This window comes from Camarhynchus parvulus, chromosome 4 (genome assembly GCF_901933205.1).
Source record: "Camarhynchus parvulus chromosome 4, STF_HiC, whole genome shotgun sequence".
Lineage (NCBI taxonomy): Eukaryota > Metazoa > Chordata > Aves > Passeriformes > Thraupidae > Camarhynchus > Camarhynchus parvulus.
In genome coordinates, this window is record NC_044574.1 from 32,524,920 (window position 1) to 32,544,475 (window position 19,556).

The following is a 19,556-nucleotide window of genomic DNA, read 5'->3' on the forward strand; positions in this document are numbered from 1 at the left end:
GGTTCAAAATTCTTTCAAATTCTGTCCTTTGGTCTCACCTGTGTGGGGATTAGCTGTGAGGATGGGAACAAAGGAAATGCCACAGCACAACAGTTCAGCAACTCACCAAATCTGCTGCCTGCCTCATGCTCATCAATCATTTTATAGAGGAAGCATTAGAAATCCAACTGCACACATTACCACTAGTGTATACTGCACCTTAAAGGGAAATGCCCTTGTTCCAGACAGAAACAGTTCTTTTGAGATCCTCAGGGACTGGCATATTTTGACTTTTTATCCCAATGAGTATAACAATCAGCAAATGCAGCAACCAAAACCTACCTCCCCAAATAAATGACAGTACCTGAAACCAGGGGTTCCCACAATTAAACAACTCACTAGATGAAACATTTCCTCCTGTCCATTTCACAAATCTTTTACTTTTGAATTTTACTGAGCACTTATTTACAGGAAGCAGTAAACTAAAACCTACAACAGACATTTTACTACTATTTAAACAGTAATACCTCTCTACCTGCTGCTCTACCATTTCTAAATGAAATCTCAGAAATCTGAAAATTGCCTTGTACATGAGCCATAAAACCATAGTATCCAAAAGGATAAAATTACCAATTTCACAGAGCACCCTCTCTTGCATGATTTCTTACGTACTTCCTCATTTATAGCCATAAGTTTAGACTTTTAATTACCACTCCTGACTCATCTAACGCATTCACCGACTCCAGCAACACGCAGAGACCATGCTCCTAAAAAAGCACAAAACTTAACCAATTTAAGCACTATTTTGTCAGTGCCCACTGCACTGCTTTATCCTACAGTGCTGATGTCACTACTCTGCAGAATTGCTCAGCTGTTTCACTCAGCTGTCGCTAGTCCCTTCTGAAATCCTCCTCAGCAGTCTTAATGAACCTGAACAACTGTGATCTGACAGACAGGGTTACCACTTCATTATCCATTTCGTCCTTCAGAGTTTTTGTATAGCTATTAAACCCCAAACATTTGGTATTGATCCCTGCTGCATAAAGCACTGTTAACCATTTACAGGGCCCAGAAGGGGCCATCCTTATTTTTTCTCCTCTCCATACCAAACTGAGCTTGACAAGACTCTTCTTTTGGACTTTCACCAAGCATTTATAAAGCACTAGAGCGTGGAGTTCTTGTGCTCCCTGAGTGTCGCTATGACCCAGTTTTCTGAAAGATGAGAGCACATAAAAATAGTTGTCTCTTTGCCCTCTTATTCAGTATAGAGAGACCTAAACTAGGATATCAAGGCTAGATTCCTGATATGATCTCAGGAGCTGATGATGATCTCACCTTCAACTGAACTAAACCAAAAGGCTAGAAAAAGGAGAATCAAGATAATTTCTTTAACAAATTTCACAAGCAAACACAGAACACAGTCAGAAAAAAAAATAATGTATCAAAATATGTTGAGCTCATAGCACAGAGAATATATAAACCCAAACTCTGAATTACTACATTTTGCGCCACAGCAAGATAGTTATTTTCTAACGCACATTAAAACAACAAAATAAGTCTTTCCTTATATCTTGTCACCATGTTGTAATTCCTTACTTTTGGCCATTAAGAAAAAAGTCCTTATAGTTACCATCATATTGTTTCACCAAGTAATCTCCATAGGCAGTACTTTAACTCAGGCAGATCCTACTGGCCTGAGGGCATCCCCTACTTAGGTAAAAACCTAAGTCAGGTTTAAGTTAGGTCAGAACCAGAGCTTGAGAAGGCTCTCTGCTGCAAAAGCACTTCTGATTATCACTAGACATGGCACTGCACATGGTGAAGGGGATGGTACATGCTCCTCTCTCACCTGGCCACCTCCTTTGTGAGGCTGGAACTGCAGCACAGACCAGCCCTCAGACACTTCTACAGGGGATGAACTTTTTGAAACCCCTGCTGTTCTTCCTATCTGACTAGCTACAAGCTTTAAAGAGTTGATACAGAGGCTACCTAAAGAAAAACCTAGGTTATAAAGATTGAATTAGCAGCAGAAGAAGACAGGAGAGAAAAACAAGAAACAATATAAGAAAGAAAGAACACAGGAAAGGTTAAAAGGAAATATGAAGAAAGAGCTGATTTTTGTTTTATTCCTAAAGCAGACAAGGCAGCACATGAGATGTTACTTCTGAAAGAAGACTTGTTAAAAGAATCTAAATGCTTAGCAGGGCTAAATGGAAGCAGAAATAATAACCAAATGGTAAAAAATAAAATTAGTACCTCCAGCTGTAGGAAGGCTGGGGAAAAAATAAGGATCTACAGGATTGCTGGAATAAGCAAAGTGAGAATGGCTGTGTGTATCAGCGAAGAAATAAGCGAACAAAGGACAGTTGTTTTGTGACAGCTGATCTGCATGTGCTTTGCATCCACTTGGTGCATGCCTTTGTTTTGTTTTCTGGGCTGACCTTCACCCTCTGCCACACAAAGGATTCAGAGAAAGCCTCCACTCAAAGTCGCAATTAAAAGCCCAAAAGAACAAATGTTATCTTGTGCTGCAGACCCAGGCCCGAGCCCAGGTGCCAGTGACCCAGGAAAGGCAGCATGCCCAGCAGAGCACCAAGCTCCTGCCAAGGGTACCTATATATTACTACACTGCCTTGGAAAGAGCCCTCCTCCCCTCCCAGTGCCTGGAACAGGCAGAATAGCTAAAAAGAAACATTTAGCTTCATATCCAAAAAGCTGCTTCTAAGCTTTTATGATGAAAGATCAAAGCTAGGGGAAGGGTGGGAGCTTACAGGACAGTAAAAAAAGTTGAGAGTAAATGAGTAGTGTGCATGCTAATAAGACACACATACAACATCACTAAGGGAGCATGTTAATGATTTGGGAAGTTTGAACAGAAACACGTGAAAGCAGTTCAGCATGTCATCACCAATACTGTCTTTAGAAGTGCTGCTGCTTTATGAGCAGCTCTTAAAAACACACATGCCCGTGTAGTTTCATGAAAAGATGGTGTAATCCACAAGAACTTGAAAATGTGAGGCTACCCAAAGGGTGTCCTGCATGGCCTGCAAAGCCTATGCATAATGCATGAGAATTTTTGCTTTAAACTGTGGTATTTCATTTCTGGTAACTCATTTAACTGAGTTATTCCAACATGGATTTGTTATGCAGTATCCAGTTTGATACAAGCTTGGAACATAATTTGGAGAACATCTGTGTAACGGGCATAAAATGAAAACTGACCTCAGGACTTTGGTCTAAAAGACTAATTTACTGTCAGAACTATCTTGGTGTAACTATACCTACATAAATAGCCATTTATTCTGAAGTAAGAGTGTTTTGTTTAACCTGATTTAGTTTGTACAACTTCCAGAAGTTTTATCAATAGGGTTGGTAGTGCATGCACAATCCTGCTAAATTCATCTGCATGACCTTTTGTATCATGCACAAAAAGGTGAAAGTTAAAAATGGAATAAACAATAGTAAAAATAAAATACTAATTTTGTAACAGGCAAGCATATATCTTCCTGTTGTTCAATCATATGATCATGATGCATTCAAAAACTAAATGTTTAAACAAAGGAATTAACTTTCTATTAGTATTTTTTTTCTGGGTTCTGATAGCTTCAGTCTTCAAGAGTACATAACCATTGACATTTAGAGTTGCAAGTACTATTTCTGTAAAATCTTCCTGTTATGGGAAAAAGCAGAGATAGTAAGGGAGTCAAATGTGGCTTCTATTGCCATATGTTGTTTCTAATAGTCGCAGCTTGAGTTTCAAACCTGATGTGGGTTTTCATTTCCCTTTATCTCCATTGAGTGCTGCTGTACTATCAGTACTTCTTAAAATCAAGACTTACTAAGAAGCCTAATTCTAGGCACTCATTTCTGGAACATGGCACAGAAGCTCACTTTTACACTCAAATGTAAAAAGAATCCAGGCATGTAAGGTATCTGGAAATACCTGAAAGTCTTGGACACTTCTCCTTCATACTTCAGTTTACAAACAAGAGCCTAAAAGTCTACTTTAGGGCATAGAGGTTTGTATGTGATTTACATGTCTTTTGCCTTGCTCCCGACAAACATTTTTTGATGGAAGTTTTGATGTAATTAGTGTTTCCAAGAAAAGTTTGGGGGTTACAAAATTATATTCTTAAGGTACACAGAGGAAGAAGTTCTTGCTTTAGAGAGTACAGTTCTGGTATTCTTCATGTCTCTGGAGACTGAGAATACAAAAGCTGAGTGTAGTTTCCCAGTGACAGTTTTCTTCCCGATAACATCTTCCAAGGGCAAAAATTACCTTGAAAACATAATCACCACATATTTTCCCCTCACACGCGCCCTCTGATTGTCTCATTCATCACCTAGGCAGACAGACATTATGCAATTCTGTTTGCCAGATACTGCTCCTTAGGAAGCACTTGCAGAATACCAAAAGGATATAAAGTGCCCCCCAGGCCTCCAGAGTGGGTCATCTTCAACTATGGCTTCCACCAACAGTGAAGTCACAGTGTTGGCTTTCTGATAACACAGCACTCTCTGTAGCAACAGCCTATGAGGTCACAAATAAAGGATTATCACTTTGCTGCAGGATTAAGGGAACTAAGAAGCTGGTCTGTCAGAAGATGGGTTTTACTCCAAATAATGGGCATTAAGAGAATGCTGAAAATAAATGGGTTGTAAATTGTCTTTGTCTGGCATGCACCCTTTTTTCAATAATACTGTAAAATAAGGTATTGCTTTCATTAACAGCTCCTAAGTAATGGAATGAACTGCAGGCTACCTCCTGAGCTATTACATGGGAGATGAATTCTGAAACAACTTTCATACCTTTGGACTCCTCAGTCATTTGATTTTGCAAGCACAGACATCAGTCAGATCACTCTCCTCAAGGGTCTGCTGGTTAGTTTATTCACAAGTGTTCAAAGCTAGTAATAAGTTTCAGAAAGTGACTAGAAAAAAAATACAAAAGGAAGTCTAGAAATATCTGTTGGGGGAAGGAGGGATAAAAGGAAGGGTGATACCAGGTGACAACAGACTTACCTGCATTATTCATAGAAATCCTATGGCCCATGCATGCCTACAGATGCAGACTTTTCCCATATTTTTTAATTACTCACTTTTTTAGATGCCTGGCAACTCAGGCTGCCTGATGTCTGGAAACTAGCTACTATATGCATATAGTCTTATCTCACATGAGCAGCAGGTCCAACACATCAGGTGTATTATGTATGCATAATATATCCCTCAGGGACTGTCCCAGATTTTAACATTAAGATTTAGAAGTCCTAAAACAGACTGGCTCACAATCTTCAGTCCGACCTGTGGTGCAACCAGTACAAGCAATTGTACAGTGTGAGAGTATCTTGCAACTTCAGAAGATTCTTTACTAAAGCCCTACAGGAGCTGGAAGGAGATACTTCCAGCACTACGAGTGTAGGCACTAATACCAATTTCTGTTCTAGAACTGGAAGAAAATATTGGACAGAATTGTTGTAGCTGATCAAGGCTTTACCTGGAGTCTCACCCATCAGTCTGGAAAATTTATATTTCTACTTTGCAGCAGGACAACTATTAAAAACGTTGAGAAAAAACAACACAGACGGACTGACGAGATGCTTCAGAGTGCTTTAAACAGGCTTTGAAATTTTGCAACCTATTTTAAAACGTTGATTCTTTTGCCCTCCAGCACTAGCAATAAAGAACCTCAAAGGAAGTGCTTAGATAGACCAGACTTACTCGCTTTGCCACTGAGCTCTGCAGCTTCCTAAGGCAGAGCCGTGCCGTGAGACACGATCCCCGCGCTCAGCCGCGCCGAGCGCTGCCAGCGCCGCGGCCGCCTCCGAGCACCGGCACCTGCTAGCGGCCCGCTGCAGCCAGGCCAGGCTAATGCCGAGCACAGGGCAAGGCACCATCCGCGCCTGCCGGGGGAAGCGCTGCCGCGCCGGTACAGCGCAGCCTCCCAGCGCCCCGCGCTGCTGACGAAGCTTTCATCGCGCAGCAAGGCGGGCAACCGAGCCCCCGGGGACGGGGAAGGACCGGCCATGCCAGCCCGGCGGCTCCCCGGTAGCGGGACGCGGTACCTACCGAGCGGTACCTACCGAGCGGCACCTCCGGCAGCGGCCAGGCGCGACAGCCCGGCCTCCGCCGCGGCAACGCGGGGCCCGGTCCCTGCCCCCCCATCCCGAACACACCCCGGAAAGCTGCCAACGCTTTAGGGCCCCGAAACAAGGAGAAAAAGCAATATGCGCCTAGTCGGAAGATGGGACGTTACTCCCACCCTTGCACGACATTTTCAACCAAAAGCCAGCAGAGTGTTCTCTAGCAAAGGCCACCCACGCCCCAGCCATTTTGGATGCATGAGCAACTCCCACAGGACATGCATCCCTGTGTGCTGCTGCTGCTTCAGGAACGGCCAAAATCCCAGACAGGGAGAACTCAGAAACTAAAATAAAAGAAAGGGGATTTTGTTGATTGGTTTCTTTGGCCTGGAGGTCGTGGGGCTTTATGTTTTTGTTCGAGGTTGTTGATTTTACATGATGATAAAGCGGATTTCTGTCCGATTCATCTACAAGCAACTCTGTCCTCACAAGAAACCCTGGGGCTGGTACTCCAAAAAAGCAGTACAGGCACGAAAACCCCTTTGCCTCCCGGAGGGCAGTGATGTGATGGGATATGTGCTGCTGACGCCAGAAATAAATCTGGACAGCCACTGTGATTGAACCCACCTCCCACTTCAAAAGTACTTCAAAATACCCATCAAGTATTTTATGCAACTTTCCAATTCAACATAGCTTCAGGACTGATCCAAGGTTTTTGCTGTTTTGTTTTTAGAGTTTAAGGGAGTCAAAGGACCAACAGCAAAATGCTCCTCTCTGGCTGCTATTGAGTAGAATCTGAACTTGTACAAAAGCTTCAGCTGATTAGTCACTATATTTAGAAGTTATTGTCTGAAAGGGCAATCATAATGGAAACGTTTTTGCACAAGAAGTGTAGAAAGACCCACTGCCTCTATTTTTAATGGATGCAGAAGGTTCTATGACCAAAATATGGTTTGTCAAAACAGTGATCAGCACACATGCTGAAAACCACAGCTATAGAGCAAATCGAAAGCTAAATCAAACCGCATTGTCCATCTCTCTTGGTTTCATCAAAAGCAAGCAGGAGAATAAGTTCATTAAGGCAAATAACAGGGTAACAATAGGTGCCTGCTATGGATCCTGAGCATGAATTTGAACTTTATCTGAACCTGGGCTGAGGGCTTTCTTCACAAGTGTAAATGCACATCTTGGTTTTTAGGGCTGGTGTATCTTACGGTCCTCAGGCATCAGCAACATGCACAGCCCAACCACACCTAGCTGATGGATATCTACAAGAAAGCTAAAGCAGTACTACAGTCACAGTAATTCGGTGTTTGGGACACAGCTGGGTAAACACTGGAAGGACACAGGAGGTGTCTGCAGCGTGCTGTGGTCAAGAATCAGCACCATGACCTCATCTGCTTCCAGCACTCAGGCACAGAGGGACCGGAGATCAGATTGGCAGCCTATTAACCACTCATTCAGCTTGAATTTCAATATTCCTCTCTTTATATAAGCTCATCCATTTTTTTAATTACTTCAGGAAGATGTCCAATTTGTGCTTTAGTGCACACATTAAAGCACAAATGCTTTAATTCCAAACTTTGACATACAAACTGTTACTGGAGGTGAGGTGAACTAAATAGAAACTTGAACAATGGATAAAAGAGATCAAGAAGGTAACTCAGCAGAGTAATATCAATTTTGAAAGGCAATTCCCAACCTCTCCAAGCAAGACTGAGAACTACCGGATGGCAGCATAAGTGCTAGGATCTCCCTCACCCTGCAACTACACACTGGAAATGCACACACAATATCCACAGGACCACTGGCACTGCCCTATCATAATAAATGAAGAGCTGAGTGGAAAAAAACAACCAAACAACCCCTCTATAAATCAAATTTCCCCATGCCAGGTAGTATAAAAAAGCAAGAGCAGGTGATTGCTATGATCATGCAACCTCTGGCATACAGGAAATCCCAGGCCAAGACTCAGCACAGAAGCTACAAGTGAAGACAGTGCAAAGTTGCCTTAAAAAGCCATATGACCATACTGTGCTGCAGCATTTTCTAGCCTATACATCAATTTCACATAGTATTGCTTTGGCTTCTCTATTTGCCAATAATCTCCAAGACCTTTACATGCTGGCAATTGTATTTCCTTCACTAATGCCACTGACATCCATTGCTTCCTCTACAAGCCAAATATGAGGAAATGGTTCTTTAGTGGATGACAACAGCTCTGTCTAGCATTTTACAAGATCTGGATGACTGGCACTGCCTGAAGGACTTCTCAACCGAGCTCAGACAGAGCAAACATACTTCAGATACAATGGTTATCTGTGAGGCCATGGAAGCAGTAAGATCACTTCCTCCTTGCAAGCTTCAGCTTAACATACTCATCAATTACTGTTATATTAAAATTTCCTTTGGAAAAAGGAAAAAAAAGGCTCAAAATTATTTTATCAGTTTTGGTGTTTGACCTTGGGACCAACCATCTACCTTCAGTTTTTAAACATTTATGATTCCCTTTTCCCTTAAATACAGGAGGAAAAATGTGGCAATCAACTAGGGAGGACAAGCTGACTGACAGTAGCTTACAGCTAAACTAGCAACTGTTCAACCAAATTGTACCATCCATAGAAGATATGCCATGAATATTAGCTTGAGGACGATAAGCCTATAATTAATAGCCATAATTTTTATTGGCACATCTTGTTTGCATTTCAAGAAAATAACAAAATAATCTGATGGTCACATATTTCTGCAGTACCTGAAAGCAAAGAATCCCTTAGCTTTCTCCACATAGTTTCTGTTAACTGAAACTCTGGAATTATCTAATTACTACCTCCATATATAGGATTTGCTCAGATACTAAAATTCTGAAGCTGTAAGCTTACAGGTGTTTTTGCTCTTTTCTCCTTCACTGCTAAATAGGAAAGATTATGGCAAAGATTAACTAGACTAGGCACTCAATTTGTTCCAACTTCTTACCCCTCTCAGATGCTGGTTTAAAAATGTCAACCTGAACTGAACCAATGATCATCAAGTAAATTAGTTACAGCATGAACCAAATTTGAGACCCCACACTTACCAGTAAGGACTCCAGGAGTTCCTCAAACAGCAGACCTGGATTCTTCCAACCACCAGGAAAAGCTCCAGGACAGATCTAGCACACTCTACACTACTAACTCCTGCAGGCTACTTTAGTTCCTAAACAGCACCAGGAAAACAGCTTTGATTCAAAAGCAAGGGATGGTCAAGATGTTGGAAAGCTACTCAAGACATCTGTGCTGCAATCAGTGCTGTGAGTGGAACTAACAGAAGTGTATCTGTATCACATTCAAGCTGCCCACGTGGGAAAGCTCACTGACCACTCACAGTTTTTGTGGTCTGTGGTTCAGCAGTTACTTGGCTCACATTAACAGAGCTGACCAGGTCAGAGAGAGCTCTGGACTGCCTATACAGCTCCTGGTACATGCCATATCCTAGATATATGTTTGCCCTCCTTAGACTTCATTTATTTTGAAATTTTAAGTGTCTATAAAACCTTATTGAATAGTTTATGCAAAATGGTATCTCCCATGCCAGAAATCTTTCATTTATAAGAGAGTAATAGGGTTAAACAGGAAATAAAAAGACCAAACATACTCATCCTTGAAACACTCACATCAATGTATGATGGAAATTATGTACTTGTCTGTGCTAAAACCTGACAAGAAAATCTGGAAAATACTGGAAAATAATCACTACTTCAGATGGCCTGAGGAATCTATCACCATGATGATGGTATTCTGTGGTACTTCTCCTTTGTTCACAGGAAAATGAAAGCCCTTGCACAGACAAGTCACCATTTGTCAAAGCATTCATCATAGATGCCTAACTGCACAACAGAGCTACCCAACCTAAAGGCTATCTATCCATTGCTGTCCTCATCCAGGCCAGGACAGCCCACATTTATGCTTGCTCTGCTCTCATGAGTTAGTTTAGGGAGCTAACCTAGCAGAAGGCTACTCCTGCCAAAAAAACCCAAAAAACAAAAAACCAAAACCAAAACCAAACAAACAAAAAACAAAAAAATTGTATGCCAAACTCCAACTGGGTGCCCTGTCTGTTAAGACAGAGGAGATCCTGTCTCAGGGCAAAGTAGGAGGCAGTCTGCACAGACAGTGGAGAAGCAGGACCTCCTGCTCTGGGAGCTGGCAGTTATGGGTAAGAACTGCTCAGTTATCACAAAATTGCACAGTAATATAGCCACTCACCACTAAAATGACTGACACAGTCACCATCCTGACAGCAGGTCCATGTGACAGCTGGAATTTTCAAAGGGCTTTAAAAAGGCTTACAAAATTCCATTCATTTTCATGGCATCCGGGTTCAAGTCTATCAACACTGGTTTCAACTACAAAGGGCAAGTTTTGCAAAAGCAAGCTTTGTTTGTCATATCCAACAGACCATCAAGACTTAAACAAAATAAGGACACGCAGCTGGAATAAACGAGGAAATAAGTAGCAAGCACACATTCCAAGAATATGTTTAAAAATAGTGCTGTTCTTACAGAGACAGCATGTACCCATTTTCATCACTAGTTCCAAAGATCTGATAAAAACCATCACTTGCAATAACTGAGCTTCCCAAGGAATATGGTCTATTAGACATCAGATTTTGACCATTCTAGTGGGATATAACATGCAGAAGACAGGAAGGATCCTGCATTTCTCCATCCACTGCTGCAGTATCTTCCCAAAACACAGATGACATAGTCACAAAGAATGGCAGACATCCTACTGTGTAGAATACAATTCCACTGATATTAAATTGTATTAGAAAACCATACTTTTTTACATATTAATTTTAGAAAGAGGGAGAAATATTTTGACAAATGTCAGAACTTCCTGTTACAGCATTCCTGCAAGAAGTGTTTCTTTCTCTCCCATCAAATTAGTTTGTTCTAAAAGACTGCACTAGGTAGAGCAATATTTAAAACATTTAAACAGTCAAATTTGAAACAAACCAGTCTGATCCTGCTGGAATTAAGTGTTCTATGTGATCTAAAAATACTGGGTTTTGGATTTTCTTACACATGAAATCTGTCTACTTTGGATCTCTGTTTCAAATCAGAAAACAATTTCCTTAGAATCCCAAAACCTCCACAAAATAGAGCCTCTGTCTACTAGTCAACTGCATGCAAACTTCAAATTTTACAAAACAAGTTTCAATACATGTCTTTACAAGAATATCCAGTATATTATGCATTTCCTCATGTGAAACTTGAGAATCTTAACACATTAGTTTAAAATGAAAACTTTCATTTAGTCTGAGCTGGATTGAAGTGTTTTTGCCTTGTTCTGTATCTCAATCTATGTGAGATTAATTTATCTTGTGAACACAAGTCTTGATTGACTTGCATGTGTTTATAAATATGTATGTACAACTCAGAGTAGGGAAGCAGGAACAGCATTACATCAGCCTCAACACCTGCACCATGTTGACTGAAGCAGAGAAGACTGTCTATTGTTTCTCCTCCTTATTAATGTCTGCCTTCCCAGCCTTACAAATGCCTTACTGCTCTGTCAGTAACATAAATCATGCTGACTCTCTCTGACTTGCAATTTCCACTGTAACTGGAGAGGCAGATCTTGAAAGAAAAAAAAAATAAACAAAACCCCAACAATAAACTGTGAAAATATCTAACAAATATTCTTATGATTTTGATAATGACATTTGCCCCAAGTGCCCATTTGTGTGGAAAATGTTTAAATTGCTTCATTTAAAAAAAGTCTACAGTCCTAAGGGAGCTTGTAGAATTATATACAAAACATTTTCATACAGATGGAGGGCATTAAGTACTTCATGCATGCAAGAAGGAGAAAAAAAAGCTTGAAGAAATGTTACAAGAAGAAAGCAGAATATTTTAAGTCTGAGACAGAGATCTTCTTCATCACACTCACAGAGAAAACAAGCTGAAAAGAAACCAAAAGGAAACAGCTGACATACTATAGAACAGATTCTCTCCAAAAACCTTACTCAGCATCTAACGTGACCATCTCAACAATCCTTCTTCTCAGTTAAAATGTAAACCTTAAAAAATACCTAATTTTACACCACAGAAGTTTGCTACTCTTTAAGCTGAGCTATGCATTTAGGCAGAACAAATGGTAAGGATCCAAGTCAGCCAGCACTGGGGGAGACACTCACCATACGTCACCCAGAAAACAGCAGCTTCAGCAAACAGCAAATCCAGACTGGAACTGCTGGAGACCAAGACTGCTAGCCATGACAGCAGCGAGTGATGGCAGAGTCTTTTAAGAGGAACAGTAGGGACAAAATCTGGTTTAAAAATTGATCACTTATGGAGAGGTTTGATGGTCACCTGCAGCAGTTGCAAGAGGTGGGACTCAAAGACCCCAAGTGCATCTACCTTCAGAATCAGGCCCCTACCAGAAGGCAGCTGTAGGAAAGGATGTTAGCTGGAAAAGCATCTGAATACCTGGAAAACAGGCTACAAAGGAGCAAGCATTAAGACAAACCCCTGCAGGGCAGCAGGACTGCTTTGAAAATGTTTTTTTTATAATTTCTATCTTGATTCTGAAGTGATAACATCATGCCACAAGCAAAGGAACCAGAATGGCAATGTTGTCTAGAGCATGATTTCATCCTCCCCACCTTTCAAGTTGCTTATCAGCTCAGAAGGACACTGACAAGCTCAGCAGCACAGGCTTGCTGCTGAAAGAATGTGAAGCTAGCAGGGTTTTTCAGGTCAGGCTGGAGCTAGTACAATGCTGCAGATTAAGCAACTTCAGTGAATGAGGTAGGAGTCTTGGGAGCAGACAATTTGCACCTGGGAAGAAGATTTGCAGCACCTAACCAAGCATTTAGGTAGGAAGGGACTACCAGCTCTCAGTTGGTTCCTACTTTGATGCTCAAGGGATCTGAAAGGGTAACCTTTCTGGAAGTGAACAAATCACACTAAGCAAAGCATTCTGTAGTGCCCATTTCTAAAGCATACAAAAATACCCTGGAAAAATTTTAATAATAATAAGTTTTGGTTGCTGTATGGCAAAAGTTCCCAAACTGTTTTAAAGATCTGCTGTGGTTTTGTCTTAAAGCTCATCAATGTTCAAAGCCCATGAAAAGCTGTCATTTTCTCACTGCTTGTGAACATTCCAAATACCAATTATAAACAAGCATTGTGAAAAGAAGATCCAACTGGTGGACAGGTTCTTGAAAACTGAACAAAATATTCAGACATTTTTCTGTAATTTCTGCGATCTTATGTCTGAGGTCTGCTGTCAACAGTAGATTATCTGGAAGTCTTTCTACTGCTTCTTATTGGAGCCCAGATACTTAATAGCATCATTTAATATTCATTAGCTATTACCAATATGTAAAAGAGACAAGTCCTGTGACATAATTCCTGCCTCTCACAAAGTGAAGCACCTAACACCAGCTGTATTAAATGTCAATTTAATGATAAATAGTGTCTCACAAAACAAGGCAGACATACCACTGGAAATGTCCCCATGTTCCAAATGCCTCTCTTGTATTGGATGCATCATTCTTGTAACCTTGCAACAGTCAGGGCTATTCATTAACCAGCTATTAGCTGAAAAAAATAAAATGTCCATTAAAAAGCAGCACCAACTTTCTGAAAGTGCAGTAAACTGAGACACAGGTAAACTTTCAGAAGCAGAAAAGGATTTTAGCTAGCAACTTCATCCTGAACCTCTGCTTTATCTAACAGGATTTTGTACTTTTGTAGAAAGTTGCCACAATAATCCAGGTAAATTCTGAGCATGTGAAAAGGAAAAAAAAGAGGAAAAAAAATTATGATCCTTCAGGAATACCCCAGATGCTGCCATGCAACCTCTTCAGAAACAGAATTCCTTATATTGGGAGTTGATTTTGTACCACCTTCTATTATAAACTCAAAGGATGCACACAATAATATATGGGTGAAAGTGATTTAAAATGTGTTTCTAATAATGCCTGAATAAGGACCTGCTTCTGGAATTATTCACACAAACTATTTCTGTTTGTTAAAGCCATTATCCCTATTCTCTGACTAACCCCCTTTGCACCTCTTTCAAAAGAAGAAGAAAAAAAAAAAAACAAAGCAAAACCCAACAAAACCAAAAAACCAGAGAACAATTTAAATGTTTTGATGTGACAAATGCCAGACTCCAAAGCTCATAAATGTGCTCAAACAATGCATTTGAAACTCTCATCCCAGCACCTTGCATCTTCAAATAATCTCCTGAGCTCATTCAAAATCCAAGCACTTTAAATGTACAAACATGGAAAGAACCTTCCAGCTCTTGTAAAGAAGATAATGAATCACAAAGTTAACTTTTTACTTTCAAGATGACTCTCAATCACTGCTTCCGTGATTTTACTTTCAGCCTCACCCTGTCCTGATCCTGACATGTTCTGCTCCAGAACACACAGAGAGATCAGAAAAGCTCTGCTTAAGATTCAGAAAGAAGATAAAAAGTACAGGTAACTAGAAGTGTGCTCTATCCTGCCTGAAAGGATGGGGGGAGGGCTGAGAGTGATGGGGCACCACAAAGAGAACACAAGAGCACACAAGAGTACACAATATAATAAAGGGAAATGTTCTTCCAGAATGAGATGGAAAATGAAGGAAGCAGAGGTGAGGGGGAGCAGGAGGGGATCAAAAGAGTTATGAAGAAAAAATAGAGACAGTTTTTAAACTCATGAGAGAAAAAAAACATCTACAGCTTTACGGAAATGGATGTAATTTTTAAAATTTAAGCCAAAAGGCAAAAAACCAAAAGATTTAAGGTAAAACGTGAGAGAGAGACCTATCCTGAGCAGGTTTCCAGTAGATGCTGACATCATGCATTATGAAGCCCTGAATTTTTAAGGGGAAGGTGTCTGGAAAATGATTTTCCTTCAAAGCAAACCGAATCTATGACCAGGGCAGACCTACAAGCAAACAAGCATCAGCACCCTTGGTTACCCACACCAAAGAGACAAAACTAACAAGCTCTTCAACTGGCTATGGGAATGAAGGGATGGCCCTTTGTGGATGGCACATGTGAACCACTGCTAAACAGGCATCCTGAACACATTTTCCAAGCATGTGTTTAGACACAGGCCTCTGCTGCTGGCCTGGATAATGGCAGGACTGGAAGCAGGGTTGAAACCACAGCCTCCAAATGCTGCTCAGCACTGCTAATCACAGGATAACTTGCTGGTGTGGAGAGGAAGAATTTCTGCTCAGTTTACCGCAGAAGTCAGAACTCCTCCCAGGCAGCAGCACCTTCACTTTATTCCCACAACCCACTACCCAAAGCTGATTCTCAAAAACTTTTTGGGGGGTTGGAGGTTTGGTCATTTTCAGGTTTTTGTTTGTTGGTTTGGTTTGGAGGGGGTGGGTGAGGTTTGGGGGCTGTAGGATTGTTTTGAGGGTTTTTTAATATTTTATTTTTCTTTCTTGGTTCACTGTTAGGGTGTAATTAAGGTTCAAAGTCAAGAAAGAAAGGGAACCAGCTCTGTGTCAGCAATCAGCTCAACATGCTGTTAATATCTACCCATAATCTCTCCCAGTCTAGGCGTGTAATCTACCTGAGAGGTAACTTAATTTTCCAGTGGTTGCCTCCATGGGTTACCAATCTCTATTGCTTGTTATACATTTAGTTACACAGGCATAATGTCTTCTGAGAATACACAACCAGGTATTACACTTTACTTCCATGAACCCCATTGTCTTCATAGTAGAGCTTGTGCCTCCACATGAGGAATATAAGCTTAGTTAGAAATGAGAAGCCCTATTTCCCCATGCACTAGGACATCCCTTACTTTACATATTTAAAGAAAAATACAACTGAGTACAAGCAGCTAGAATTAACCTCAAAACGTTTTGGGGTTTTTTTCCCCTTCCAGTGTTTTAACTTGTTAACAAATCAAGCTAGTTTCACAGTCTCTAGGTGTCAGTTCTCAGGGAAAAAAAGATTAGCAAGTTATAGTCATAGCTTTTAACAAGTTCTCAAAGTTCCATAATACCTCATAAAACAAGTATCACTTACATCCCCACCACCCAGCACAGTGATGCATACTGAACACGTGCCACAACAGCGAATGCACACCATTTCCCTAACAGCACCGTTCAGTCAAGTCAAACTGACACGTGAGAATATGGTATCCCACATTTCCATTTTTTCCCTTTTCCCATCCTTAGTGATGACAGGTATCAGGTCTGTAAACCAGCTTTGTCTTGAACAACCCTCAGGCAAACATTACCGAGTCTCTCCTTGCAGACCATGAGGGACTTTACCTGCCACTGTGGTAGGACCCTTCTGGCCACGCTGGTAGCCACAATGACTGGGAGACAGACAGGCAATGCCCACTGCTCCCCCAACATCTTGCGAAAACAGGGATTAACATCAAATCACTAGAAAGAGGTGACCTAAATGCTAAACAACATCCTACATCCTCACTGCTGACAGGACTATTCATTTCAGAGTGGACAGGCTCTATTTTACCAACAGTTTTCTCCATTTATATACACACACTACCTAACACACACACTACTATCAGACAGTGGTTGATCAAAGGTTTAAGACTTGCTCCTATCTCTTTTTGCCTTGTTGATAGTTTTAAAACAAAAATCAATTCAATGTATGTATCATTTATAGAAATTGTTTGTAACCCAGCTGTTCCACACAGGGATTGGGAAGGTAATGGCTACACTGCAAAAAGACTGAATAAAAGCTCCCAGGCTCCCAAAGGATGATTTATTCCACACTACCCAAATTTCAAAGTGAGGTTTCTCTTGCACACAATAGTTAATAATCTGGATTCTTCTTTGCTGCACTATTATTTCACTGACAGAATTTAATGGCAGTATAAAATGCAGGAGAATATTTTAATCTGCATCTATTTTGCACCTCCATCTCTTTTGCATCTTATTTCTCTTTCAGTACATAGAGTTTAAGGCTTTGCAGCATTTACAATCCCTTATTTTATGTGTCCAACACAACAGTACCCAAGTGTAATAAAAAATAAGTAAGTACAATAAGACTAAAAGGGCATTTCCTCCTCAGCTACACATCAGGCACCTGAATTTAGGTGAAGTCTCTGTACCTGTAGAGTCAAGATTTGAATTGCTAGTCATGGACAGGTCACTGACAATATGGAGAGCAGTGCTGTGTTGGGATAGTGAGGAAGAGCCAAGTCCAAGGCTTACCCAGCAGAGGTCAGGCTACACCAAAATTTCACTGTCATTATGGGTCCTAAGAAATTGTTTCTCGGGTCCTTCCCACTGTTTCCCCTCAGAATCAAACTACAAGTATTTTTACAAGTATTTTTAGATACCTAAGAATTACTCTGAAAATCAATTTAAAACAGCAAAGACTTAAGTTTGTTGGACAAAATACGCTTGAAAAAGACTAAGACAAAAGCATCTGACACCAGCATTTGAAGAACTCAGTATTATTGTTGGGCAAAACTGTATTACTTAAATGAAATAAGAATGAAAATTCACTGTAGCAACATAAACAAAACATTGTGCATGCTCTCCAAGAGTATTTCAAGCAAATTTTGTGCTGATACACAAGGCATAGTAAATGCTTCTAAAAATACACATTGATATAAGTATTCATAATGACAAGGGGAATTACGAAGGGTCTCAAGAGTTTGGGAGTCCTCTGTCCACAAAGTGAGAACAAAAGCATCATGCATGTGATTTAGCATTTAGCACAAAAAGCAGAAGACAGAAAACACTTAAAACAAGACTCATGGAGACAATAAAGTAAGCCTGCATAATGTGCTCATATGCATGACAAAGAATCTACATAGGCCCCCACAGCTTTCAAATAAAAATGTGAAAATACTATAAAAACCCAGCAAAGGAGATGCAGTGTTCAGTATCCCAGTAAGCTGCATTGAAACAAACTAAATAGTAGAGAATGTACAAAAAATGCACAGAAAAGTGAAAAAGTGAAGCATCAAACATGTCTGTGTACTTGTGATATGTACACATACATACAAACATACATTACTTGTTAAGTAAACTTTTCTTCTACAGTCAACATAAGTGTTGGGGGAGGTCTGAAGCATGTGAATAAGATTTTAGCACAGGTAAGATGTTCAGTAATATTTCTTATGAGAGTTAATAGCAGAATATTGCAGACAATGCTAATGACACCCTGAATATTGTTTGAATCAAGGGGTTTGACAAATCATCCAAGACTGAGTATGGCAAGCAGCGACACTTCATTTCACAGGGGAAGACATCAGAGCTGTTACGCAGTCATTACCTTAAGGAAGCAAAGCACCCTACATTTGACCTAAGCAGTTGGTAGGCAGTGAGCTGTTTGTGCTTAAAATGCCTAAGTTTACAATCCAAGGCAATGGATTTTACAGTCTTTCCTGCTGCAGCACAGACACCCGCACTCTAGGTTATGCTCTAGTCTCCTTTTGCTGCTGCTTACCAGAGAATGTCAAGATTGGTGGAGGCAACTTTGGATCACCTCTGGGCCCCTCCCCTTGCCTGCTCTGTGGTCTCAGAAAGGTTTGATCACAACTGTCTCCCTGAAGATGCATGCAGAAGTCTTATCCCAGAACACACCTTTTTTTTTTCCTAATAGTCACCTACCTCAGAGCTTGTGCACTGTCCTCTAAAGGCATGCCTAAAACTTCCTTATGGTCTCTGGGCTGAGGACAGTTTATTTTCAAGCAGATCACAGGCTTTGAGATGCAGCTCTATTCCTCTTGTTCCACATTAATGGGACACAAGCAGTTCAAAGGTTTTCAATGACAATATTTACAGCAGAACTAGAACTGGCTTGCAACCTACCTGTATTGATATTTACACTTTTCTGAAGGGCTCCTTTCAAGTCTTGGCTGCGCAGAAAGTTTAAAAGAAAATGTCCCACCTCAAGGGAAACACCAAATTCCTAAATCACTGCTCTGTTTTTGTAGGACACAGAGTTTTATCCACATAACACATGCACAAACCTTTCAGCTCTGATTAATAAAGAAAATATGGTCACATAAAAGGTACTGCAGGAATGCCAGACACTGCTCTTTTTTAAGTGGGATCCATATTAAATGTGACTTCTTTAGCATGCAACTTCTGCAAGGATTTAAAAGACTACACCTGATATCCTAGAGAAATAACTTAGAGAGTGTTATATTTTTTAATTCAACAACAGTTTCAATTGAGGATGAAATGAAATACAAATGACTACTAAATACTACCATTACTATTTAAATACCTCTTCTGCAAAGCCAGAATCAATTACAGTGATTGCAAAAGGCTGGAACAGTCTCCCTCATTACCTGAAAATTATTCAAACTTGGGATGAAGTCAAAAGAGAGACACAATTCATGTCATGACAACAAAACAGACAACACCAGTGCTCCTCCAGACATGGCCCATACATCTGTGCATCCTGCAGACAATTTTTCTTCTATCTGCTATGCCAGCCTCCCTTGTTCCATCTCACAGCTAGTGATTAATTACACTTCAGTGAAGCAATTCATCCAAGC

At 40.6% G+C, this 19,556-nt stretch overlaps 1 protein-coding gene across 5 annotated transcripts in view; it reads right to left on the reverse strand.

Annotated features, from left to right (window-relative positions):
• Positions 1–19,556, reverse strand: part of STOX2 (storkhead box 2) — a 143,390-nt gene that overhangs the window by 31,823 nt on the left and 92,011 nt on the right. The window contains exon 2 of one of the 5 annotated variants that reach the window (XM_030947817.1): positions 13,546–13,644. The exons of the other annotated variants lie outside the window; for them this stretch is intronic. Coding sequence (XP_030803677.1) covers positions 13,546–13,644 — 99 coding nt within the window. The remainder of the gene's footprint in view (positions 1–13,545; positions 13,645–19,556) is intronic. 5 annotated transcript variants of the gene reach the window in all.